We start from the raw sequence: 11,915 nt of genomic DNA, 5'->3' as shown, positions 1-11,915 counted from the left end.
GCTTTCCAGTGCAATGCTAATCCTATCAGCTGTGGGGAATTAATCAGTACGTGTGTAATTTTTTTATAAATGTCAGCATGATGCAATTGCAAACTGATACATTAGTGTAACCCAAGTGTGTGTGTGTGTGTGTGTGTGTGTGTGTGCTACTGACCTGCTCCCTAATACAGCAGCAAGGGAGAGAGAGAGTGTGTCTTTCTGGGTAGTTTGCTCAAGTTTGCACTGTAGAGGCTTATGACGTAACCCTCCCTCTCCCCTCCCTCCTCCTCTCTCTCTCTCTCTCTCTCTCCCTCCCTCACTCTGAATAACTCCCCTCTCTCTTTCTCTCCTCACCCCCTCCCCTCTCCTCCATCCTCTCCTATCCCTTCCTCACTGACCTACTTTTACTCTCCTGGCCCGGTTTTCACAAGCCTCCGCACAATACAAAGCAGCTTTTACAGCTCAAAGATGGGGGGCGGGGGGGGGATGAAATGAGTGAGAGAAAACATGAGATACTGAGAGGAGGGAGGAAGGAATGGGGGGGAAAGGTGTAGGAGAGAAAATGAAGAAAAGGATAGTGCACTACAAAACACTACGGTTTCTCTTAGGAATGTCACCTTGTTAAAGCCGGCTGGTGGGTGGCACGGAGTGCAGAAGTGAAAACACATTCGAGCTGCACATTACTGACAAAAAGCAGCAGGTCTGCGTGCGGTCAGCTGCTTCCACACACCTACATCCTTCCTCTATCTATTGCAGGAATAAGAGGCAGAGAATAAGGCTCTGTTACTGTATACTGGAAGTGCTGTGGATGCATTTAATTTGCGTCACAAAATTGCACAACACGAAACTAATCAGCTGTGAGGATGAAAATATGTCCACAAGTGGTTTTCTTGGTTCTCCCTTATTTATTGACATTTTTGCTCTGGAGCTGCTGTCCCAGGATTCTCAAGAAACTTGGGTGTTTCCTTGAAATTGCAACACCTCTGTATCTGATAGGCTCTCCTTGCTGTAATGGTTCTTATGTAACCCTTGTCAGTGGCACGCTCTGCCCATGCCAACTTTCTGTTCCCATCAGCTATTGTTCCATTAACGGCAGGGTCAGATGGAGGCTGCTGCACTTTGCAGTCTGACGCAGTTTTCTCCCAAGACAGTTGTGTAACTTGTTTTTGCTTGTTGTGCTCTGATACATTCTGTGATTTTTTTTTTCTTCTTCTCTCCATATTTATCCAAGTAAGACACCTTGTTTCATGGCATTGAGCAATTCTGGACAACACCAGAAACAGAGCAGAATATCGCAACTTTGCTTATGTGGAACTACCTTTTTGATGTAACTACTACTTCATATGTGGTTTTAAGCCTGGCCGTTTTCTTCCACTTGAGTTGCTGTAAAAGTGGCAAGATTGCTCTTCCTTTTATTTGAGTTAATTTAACTGATCTTAAATGCACCTCAACTTTAGTATTTCCTAATCTAGATGAATAACTCTTGTTTTCTTGTGCCAGTGAAGTCATGTTATATTCCTTTCTATTTGAGTTCACTGCACTTTGACATTTCTTTAATAGCTTATCCACTGAATAGACTCTTGTGAGAGGAAAGCCTGTTTGTAAATGTATTTTGTGTGATTGTGTAAATATATGACTTTAATATTCCAGTTTGAGGTTAAGGAGATTCCCTTCTGCCCTGCTGCACCACACAGTCTGTGTATTGTTCTCATTTCATTTCAGGGACACTATGTAGCTAACAGGCATGAAGTGATGACGTGGTGAACCAGTGAAGTTTTTCTGGCTGTGTTGGCTCACACTAAGCTGTACTGTCAGACTGGGTTGTAGCTGTTGCTGTGAGCTGTGATTCAACTCACTGGTCATCTGCTAGAAAAAAGGCCAGCCTGCGTGAGAGTACATGTGTCAGTTCTGGCAGACGTTTCATAAGAGCGACTCAAAAAGTGCAAAGTAGACATCTACAAATTCAACAACCTTTTATTTTGTACCCATTTTGAATCTTTCACAATCAAAAATGAGTGTTTTCTGTAACCATTTTGCATATCCACGTGAAGTATAGCAATACATAATCACTTTTGGACAAGCCTTATTCATGTTTTTTTTCCATTTTCAGGTATGCCTTTTGACAAACAACAAAGGTTATACAGTAACACATAGTACAAATGGTAACTGGGGCAAAGGGCAGCGAGGGTAGATACACAGCACAACCAGGAAGAGCATAGAGCAAAATGACACAACAGGATGACAGAAAAATACACATAATAATAGCCAAAATAATAACAGAATATAATAGAAAATAACAATATTAATAAAATAATAATAAAATAATGACAGCAGTATACAAGAGATAGAGAGACAACTTTACATTTATACATAGTGGCCAGAGGCAGGCACCAGGAAGTGAAACAGTTAAACTTGTACAGACTATATGATCTACTGCAGCTACTGTAGCTAAAACAACTCAGTGCGGAGGTGAGTGGGATCGTTAAGACATCGGCCAATGTGGGGACGAGGGACAACACAATAAAGAGGCACCTTATGAAGAGAGAGCAGCTTTGCTGGTTGCAACTGGAGACCCATTTCATTTATTAGACAGACAGTTTTTGTCTGGAAAATGAAGATATATTGTTGTTGAACGGCTGGCAAACGAGGCTCGCCTTGTGCTTGTCAGGTTTTGCCAACAGCAATGTGTGACTGCATAGCCTTGATTGATATGAGAATAACTGGCCTTGACTGTTTTGACAGCTTTTGAGTGTCAAAGAGCTTGGATCACCTGAACAAGGAACCCGAGCCGAGTCAGAAAAAAGGTTACCTTTCTTTTTCTTTTTGTTTGTTTGTTTCTTCTTTTTTTTTTACAAGTTGTGGCTCATACTTGGAGTTAAAAGAACATATTTGAGGCATTTTCTAGACAAAGAGGGACTGTACAAGGTGTCTCAACAAGAACAAACTCATCACTTTTAAGTCTACAACTTTCGCATCCCACTGTTTTATTTTTTGTTGTTTTTGCCACATTTTTCTTCTTAAAATATATATTCCATATATGCAAATTTATATGTCACAGTAATATACAATCTAAGTGCTTCAGAAGTGAAGAGGACTTTGTGTGCAGATGATAAGAAGGTGGAGGATCAAATGGTACAGATGTGTTCAGAGGGAGGAAGAATGGAACTCTTTGCCAAAAAGGGAGATGCTGAAGGAAGGATGTGTATCTTTGGTCGAAAGAAAGTTCCCATAATGCCACAATAAATGCTGGCCAGCCACCAAGGCAGTTTACAATAATGAATAATTGAATCATGTTTGAGTTTTCAATGAGGGAAATGTCCCAGACTCCAGCTCTGGAGAGTTTCATTCTGTCCCCTCCCTCATTAAGAGATCTATTCTTTTAATTAGAGGGATAGGTGGGAGGTAGGAGAGAGTAAAGGGAAGGGGAACAGGTGACACAGTGAAACTTGATGGTGAAATCACATCTTAACCCCAGCTCATACAGATCACTGACTTCTTTTCTGTCTTGTAAGGTGGCAATGTGAGTCATAGTTGTAGTTGTCTGTCTGCTGTAGACGACAAAGAGGTGATAGGAAAATGCTTGAGCTGCTCCTAATTGTCCTTAATCTCGCCTCTTATTACGCCCACCCCTCCCGCTGTTGGATCCCTTTCTCCCTCCCTCCTTTTTAGCCTCAGCCCTCTCGTTCCCATGAGGCTTCACCTCTTCTGCATACTCAGTCTCGTTCTCCACTTCTTTGCTCTCCCCGTTGGCATGGCCGCTGTGAGGGTTGCTGGGTAGAGCTAAATAAGGGTGCTGGGGCAAGGTGGGAGAAGGGGACATGGAGGTGCTGATGGGGCCCTCTACCTGTGCTCCTGCTGCCCCATTGGACAGCGCTCTGTACTTGAGGCGGAGCTTGTGAGGCAGTGCAGTGGCTTTGACTTCTGCTTGGCACTCTCCATGTGAACCGGCAGTTCCCGCCGCCTTCTGGTGGTAGCTGCTGATGTCTGAGGAGGACGAGGAGGGGGACTCGTCATCCTGTGGAGCCCTCCTTGTCAGAGCTACGAGGGTCCCCGTCGCTGGAGGAGGTGTCTTTAGCAGACGAGTTCTCCTGGTAGAAACCATCAGCTCGGGGGCCTCCCTCGTAGGTGAGCACCGGGGGCTCTTCGTCCAGTGTGTTGAGGTAGCCGTTGTGCTGTGTGAAGGAGGACTTGCCCTCCTCAGTGTTGTGGATCAGATCAGGGGCAAAGGGGTTCTGGTGGCTCTGAGGACTGTTCTCCTGACCCTGGTAGCTGTAATGATGATGGTTGTCACACTGCTGTCGGCCATTGGGATTGTACTTTTGCTGCAGCTCCTCTGCCAGTCTCTGCATGACCATTGGTGTATTCGTACTGAGGCGAGTCTAAGGTCTTTGTCCTCTCTAGCTTCTCAGCGACCTCTGTGATGGTCTCTGAGCAGTCAGAGAACCTGGAGCTGATCAGGGTGTGCTGGCCATGCTGCGGCAGTGTGCTCTGCTGGGGGTCCTCTGACCTCTGGCTCTCCATGGGGTAACAGCCACTGCTGGAGCGGTACAAGATGACACTCCTCTGCGCTGAGGTGGCCTGAGGAGTGGAGCTGGAGGCCTCCATGTGGCACTGCTGCTGCTGCTGTTGATGCTGCTGGTAATCCATGGCACTTTCAGCCAATGGGGTGCCCTGCTGGTGAGGAGAAACCAGAGCAGTGTGGTTACCATGATAAGCCCCAGCTGGCATTCCATTTGGTATCCCATTAGCAACCCCATCAGGAATCCCACTGCTTTCCAGCCTGGTCATCTCCATACTTGAGGGCTCCTTTTTTATGTTGTAGCCCATGGGCTCTGGGCTGTCTCTGGAGGAGCCGTCAGACATGTCAGACACGGAGCCCCGGGGAGAGTACTTGTGGAGAGAGGTGTGACGCTCACCACGGCTCGACTGTTCAGTTTCAGATGAGTCAGAATTCAGCATCACCTGGGATGCACTGGAGTATCCGCTGCTTGAGAGGTAGGCGTTACTGTTTGGGGTGCCATTGGTGTTGCTACCAGTGTTGCCACCTGCAGCACTGTTGGAGATCTGCTGACTTTTCTCCATGTAGGAGGCTGTGCTAATGAGGCCAAAGCGCAACTTGAGCTGAAGGAGTTCTGTCTTAAGACGAACGTTCTCTTCATTCAGTGCCATGACCCGGTTCTCTAGCACCATATCATTGAGGCGACGCTTTTCTCCTTGAGCGTTTGGCTGCTTCGTTGTTCTTCCTCCGTTTTTCCCAATAGGAAGCATCTTTCTTCTCATCAGAAATGAACTCACGCTTGCGACGGGAAGTCACAGTAGGCTTGCTACCTTTAGCCTGGCGGCTGGTCCGCGTGCCACCTTCAGGAACAGGGGATGGGAGGCTCCCGCTGTAGGAAGAAAAATTGTCTACCTCCATGGCATTCTTGTTGCTGGTGGATGGGATGTGTATACTGAGACTTTCCATTTTTTCCCAGCTGGGGGCCAGGGCCAAAGGGCAAAGGGGGGAAGGGAAAAGATTTCAAACTATACGAGCCTTCTGCTTTGTTACTAAGGACTGTGACTTATGTCGCAGGATCCGCGAAAATTTCTGGATGAGGTATTTGTGCTCCTTGAAGGGATAGCCTCATTGATTTCTGTTAAGTTTTTTTCAAGATAGAAATGTTCAAGTGTCCAAATTAGCTAGGAAGATTAAAAAGAGGTGGAACTCCACAAAAACCTCAGACATTGAACTAGTGTTGTGAATGAGGAACCTAAAAAAAGAAACAAGCTTATATTTCGATCAAAAGGTCTTCAGTTGTCTTGTTGAATTGTTCAAAGCAGTTTTTGGAGCCTTGCCGCAGGTGATTTTGAGTTTATTGGCGTCTTCCTCAATCTTCAGCGGAGCTGTGATGCCTGTCAGGCCCGCTGCCCTGCTTCTCTCAGTGTCTCACACAGGATGTAGGTCAGTCCGTCTACTTCGGGGCTCCCTGAGGATCTAGCTTCAGTGCTGCTGTTTGCTGACAATTACCTGGTTTATGGAGAGAGTGAGAGAAAAAGGGAGGGGGAGAGGGAGATTTAGATTAGCTGCAAGACCAGTAGAGTTCATTGATGGTATACATCAGCTCAAATTAGACTGAATGAACTGTAGTTTGAATGTGAGTTCCTTCAGTGTAACCTCTAAGGCTTGAGATCAATACACAGTTTGTTTATCACAACTTAACCTGTGCCAAAAATCTATTACATAACCCCAAAGTTACACAATGTTTGTCTTTCTTGTCTTTGTTTCCTTGACTTCACAGAGAAGAAAATGGGTGGATGCAGAGTCTGAATAGCAACACACACAAGTACACAGCAGGGCTCCTGCTGCTGCAGAACTCTTGTGTAAGACAGAGACACTGTCATAGTCACATAATGAGGCAGGCTGACCCAGTGCCAGCTCTGCAGAGACTGACAGATAACAGGCTGAGGGAGTAGACGGGGACATATTGGCTGTATCATCACGCTTATTCTGTGATATATTACAGTATTTAATAATATGGTTTATGATAAAACAAATCATTTGTAATTATAATCTCTGCTTATTTGCTGAAATGTATCACGGGGAACTGAGAGTTATGAAAACTAGACCAAATTGAAAATATTGCATCACACATATTGATGGCTGAAATGTGCTTATGGGACTTATCACAGTTACTAACACATCTGGACACACATCTGTGTTAGGCTATGTGTGTGTGTGTGTGTGTGTGTCTGTGGGGGAGGAGGGAGATCTCCATCACAGCTGTAATGTCTCAGTTTCTCTGGTAGCTGTCACCCTGTCTGAAATTACACAACACCACAAGCTGCTGAACTTCCTTTATGTTGTGTCAACATCATAGCTCCACAGGAAGCTTTGCCCACCCAACATGCCTTGCGCCATCAGGTCAACAACACCAAACGCAGCAAGGACGGATGCTGACGGCAGTCCAGCGTTACGTAATAACTAGATCTGCTCTTGTTTTTAGGCCTGTTTCCTCAGCACAGCATTACACAGTCAATGTGCAGTAATTAACAACACATCATTACACTGAGCCCTGGAGTCCATTACAAACATGAAAACATCTTTTTATGACACACACACGGGGACTGTAATAATCTAGGTCACTGTGCCTGTGGGTAACACTGACTCCTTCGGTGTCACTTTTCATTCGCAATGCTGGAATTTAACGGAGCACAAATGATTTTATTGACCTTGTGTTTCCCTTTTTTCCTTATGGTCTCACCTCAGTCCTTAAATACTGAAATGCAAATAACGTCTAGATGCAGGAATGACATTGAAATTTGATTTTATGCTAAGCTACTGAAGCAAGGATGACTGAACCCCTGCAGAACATCTCTTCCAACCCCCTTTGTACCTCAAAAACCACAAGAGTCTGTACTGATATAGTAAACTGTGCATCAGTTAAAGTGTCTTCTGTCAGACTGTGGTCATGTAGGGCAACTACTGTGACCCACATTCAGTAAAAACAACTCTACTTTTTTTTTTAACTGTGGCATGCAAAGATAAAGGGTATGAGAAGATTTGGGCGTTGCAAGCAGTTCCTGGTCCCAACTCATGCTATCGTTTTTGTCCTATGACATGGCACAAGCAGAGAAAGCAAAACCTGGACAAAGAACCTCCGCTGCCTGTTCCCATTATTTTAACTGTGATGGCAAGAGGGCAAAAACACGCTCACATCCCATGCAGTGAGGAACAAAAATGCTGCGGTAGAACAAAACTGACTCACATCGACCGTCTTTGACTGCGCTGCAGTGTGTTGTTCCCATATCATTTAACCACTTACTTCGCACCACACAGTCAATGCCACATAACTATTTAATCTGGAGCTCCAGACTGGTTACTGCATTTGTCTGCTTCCCTTCGGAGTCAACAGCCCTATTACATAATCTCACATTTAAAAAACCCACGTTGTGACCTTGAAACAGCTTTCTACGGCTCAGAATAATTAACCATTTATTTACCCAAATGTGATGTTGTAACTCCTGGCCTAAGTCTAAATATACTGTGGGATAATTCTTCAAACTGAATCTTCCCGTCACTTATACCGTCTTTTGTTTGTCTCGTTTTCTTGAGGAACTCGAGTAAAGCTACGCCGAGCAGAGAGGGATTTGGAACACAACCGCCAACAGATGTGGAAAAATGTATGGTCCCCCCCCGCGACCCTGAATAATTTTAATAAAGACTTGCGGGAGGTGGGGGGCAAACAAAGGCGGGCGGGAAGGAAGCGCGCATACGTCTGCACTGTCCCACTGACCTAGAAACGACGCTAAGCAGTAAACACTCCTCCTGTCTTTGACGGTGCGCCATAAAATAGGTCAGTGGGACTGCATGGGAGGGAGGGCAGGAGAGGGAAAGAGAGTATTAGAGTGCACGCTAAAAATAGAGCGACAGAAAGAGGTGAGGGAGGAGGAAGCAGAAGAGCGATTGGAGGGGGGGGGTCAGTTGGTGGAAATGAGAGGAATTTTACAGAAACTGCAGCGGGAGGAATAAAAGAAAGAGACAAACTTGGATACGCCATCTGCCCCCAAAAAAGAGCTGATTTTGAAAGCCTCATTGATTCGCCCTAGAAACCCTGCGACGCCTTCTGCAGCACGTAACAATAAGCATCGGGAGCAGCAGATGAAAAACTATAGGGAGAGATAGGGAGATGGCATTGACGTCAGAGCACACACCCATCTCTGCAGCCAAATTCACACATAACAGGCTCTCTCTCTCTCTCTCAGGACTGCATGGGGAGGGGCTGCTGTTGTTGCTCGTAACGTACGTGCTCTGAATTTCTCTTGTTGCAAAGCTTGTGTAACACATACATATTACATAGCAGCAGAAGGTACAGGTTCCTGGCTGAAATCTCGCCTTTCACTAACACCCCCCCCCTCCCCCCCGTGCACGCTGTTCCCTGAATAAAAGCAAAGACCTTAGCGAGGAAAGGAACAGATACCTGGCAAGGTACATTGTGTCATTGGCTCTTTGTACAGAGACTTTCCATTAAAATGGGGCAATTCACTACAGCCACCGTGAACAGTCTGTTTCAATGTATTTCTGGCTGAGCAGCTAAGAAGCAGTTCCCAGGCACTTGCAGCTCAGGGAGGAATGCTTCACCTCTGACCCCCTCTGAGGCAAGTGTGAGTAAAACGCATGGCATCCTCCTCCCCTCCTCCATCTTTTAAGTGATCCAACACCACACACGTGGAGGGGCCCCAGCTAAGAGCCACCATTTTGCCCCCACGGTTTTGTGTCAAGAAGCACAACTAGGAGACAGGAATCCAGACATTCCGGGTCAGTTAGTGAGACCTACGTGACCGTGTGACATTTAACACTTCCTCAGAGCAATATGTGACTAAAAACACTTCAGCTTGTACCCGTTATGTGAAAGAATTCTAAAACTTACAGATAAATGACATAATTGCTGTTTAGTGATTTAAATCTTACTTGGTCTGTTAGTAAAATGTGTCCTATATCTTCTTTAGTTCACTCTGATTCTCTGCAACATGTTCACATTTCACCAGTGAGTCAAGGTTTTAGCTACTTAGTCAGCAGTTACAAAGTACAATCACAGAAAGAAAATATAGTGAAAACATTTGATTAACAGACACTAAAGTAAGAAAACTGGGACAAATAGCTTAAGTTACTAAAGTCTGCATGAATATGTGGTCTCACATTCCTCAGAGCAACAGACAAAAGTAGTCCACGGCTTGCCCTGTATACCTCATGTGTCTCCTCACCCAGATACAGGTCTGACCTATATTCTGAGAGCTGGCTGGGACAGAGCAATGCAATCCAGACCAGCTGGCAGCAATCGGACTAAGAGCTCACCACAACTCTGCCTGCCTTCGCCAGACAGGGGTTTCCATGCATTGCATCACATCCTGGATGTTCACTTGTTATTCTAATTTCACAACAAAGTCACGCCAAGACCTCACTGGGATCTTGGGAGACGAGTTTTGCACCAAACAGGAAAGACTGTTACATCTGGTTTTGCCTGGCTTCTGTTTTTTTTTTTTCTGTTCCATGTTTTCTCTTGGAGGAGAAAGACTGAGCTAAGTTATAAATAGCTCACAGACACTGAGCAGCTGTGTTACATCACTGATGAAAGCAACTCTAAAATATAATTTCCACTCTGCAAACTTGCTAAATATCTTCTTTTGAAATAAGGATTTAGAGTTAATGTGAGTATGAATGATGGGAAGAAAGTACAGGGTGTGAACGGGAATCAATTACAGGCCTCTCTGTCCCAGGAGAGAGCTGCTGTTTATTGCTTCTCCCTGCTGTGCGCTGGTTATGTCATACCCTCCAACTCCCTCAAAGCTAAGCTCTGTGCTTTACTTAACACACCTCATGAGAAAAAAGAATCATCCAGCAACTCACTCTAAATAAAAATCAGACACTTTGTGTTTTTTTCTCCTTTGAATTTGAACCATTATGATGTGATAGTGATGTAACCTAAGAGCAGTGGCAAATGCTCTATACATCTGGATAAATAGAAACATAAGCATGAACATTTTCAGTTTATTCAGCTTAAAGTAAATTCCTGCTGCATTACATGTTTCCCCCCTGCACTCTCTGTAATAAAACTATAAATTATTATGCAATATTAATACAGGATATACACTTAAAACATTGTGGTGTTGGATATTTTTTGCAGATAATTTCTACTAAACTTTCCTAAAACCTGTACTTACACGTGACTTTTAACCGGTTTTGTTAAAATGCTCTATACCCTTAAAATGAATTAGTATCCTAAAAGTAATCCAGGTTACTGTTTACATCAGCTGGGCGGCCAAAGAGATTGAATAAATATCTCTACAAATAAAGTCATCTAGTGAAGAACATGAAAACATGCAAATACAAACAGCAGCGTGTCACGTGCAGAAGCTTATATAGTACACCGTGTATCTGCATTAACCAGACAACACAGCCCGAGTACAGCAGCTGCCCCCATTCCCTGGAAAACACCACCATGAGGGAAATTACCTCGCCTTGACATTGAACACATAATGTGGAGTACGGCCGACAACGTTTTTCCAGTCCCACTACATATTTCTTATCAATAACAAAGCGAAAAACGCCACAAATCTGGCAACAAAGTAGCATATCGGCGTCGCGAGCATCGTTATTTACAAATTGACAAAAAAGCCGCAAACGTCTCAAAGTCACGGACGGACGCGCGGGTCTGCCGGCAGAGCCCAGAGTCGCCATGTGAACAATAACCGGCCATAAGCATCATGTCCTCATCTCTACACACACTCACACACCGCCGAAATACCTATATATTCAACCACGACGAATAAAGAACGTATAGAGATACATACAGACAAAGACAAAGGGCGAAATGCAGCCCGCCGCTCAGTCAAACATACCTTTCCATGTCCTGGAGGAGGGGAAAAAGATTCAGGCTTCCCCGACACAAAAGCTGTCTCGCTCCCGTTTCCTCCTTTCCTTGTCCCTTTAGAGGAAACCTCCCAAAAACCGAAAAAAAACTTTCTTCTCCCTTTCCTGTCGGTGCTACGTTCAGTTGTGGTTGAGTCAGTGGGTCGGGTGGATGCTGTTTCGGTCTTTTGGCTCGGGCTGCCTGTCTGTTGTGTGCTGCTGGACACTTTGCTCCAGTTTCTCCGGCTCCCTTTCTAGAAATATGTGTTAGTAGGTCAGCGGTTGCATAACAGCTCTTAGGCTGCCTAGTCACGTTTTTGTCCTCTGTGTCTCCGCGCGAGAGTCTCTCTCTCTCTCTCTCTGTATGTTATTAACCCCTCTCTTCTCTCTCTCTTCTCCACCCCTCCATCTCCATCTCTGTCCTTCCTGTGCTATGTTATACCATGTTACGGGAGTGGTTAAGTTTGTAAGAAGGGCATGATTGCGTCTTCATGGACACCATGTTATATGAAACGTCCAGTAATAGCATGTAACAGCATGTGCTTCCACC

The 11,915-nt window shown here is 45.0% G+C and overlaps 1 protein-coding gene across 1 annotated transcript; it reads right to left on the bottom strand.

Moving 5' to 3' along the window:
• Positions 1-1,935: 1,935 nt before the first annotated feature.
• Positions 1,936-11,755, bottom strand: nfil3-5 (nuclear factor, interleukin 3 regulated, member 5). The gene is given in 5 exon segments (XM_051070809.1): positions 1,936-3,994; positions 3,996-4,241; positions 4,273-5,190; positions 5,192-5,986; positions 11,356-11,755. Coding segments are annotated over 4 exon segments (1,830 nt in total). The 5' UTR covers positions 5,444-5,986; positions 11,356-11,755; the 3' UTR covers positions 1,936-3,580.
• Between the last annotated feature and the right edge of the window lie 160 nt (positions 11,756-11,915).

This window comes from Lates calcarifer, linkage group LG5 (genome assembly GCF_001640805.2).
Source record: "Lates calcarifer isolate ASB-BC8 linkage group LG5, TLL_Latcal_v3, whole genome shotgun sequence".
NCBI classification, from domain to species: Eukaryota; Metazoa; Chordata; class Actinopteri; family Centropomidae; genus Lates; species Lates calcarifer.
Note: the sequence above shows the minus strand (reverse complement) of the source record. Positions and strands in the feature narration are given on the sequence as shown.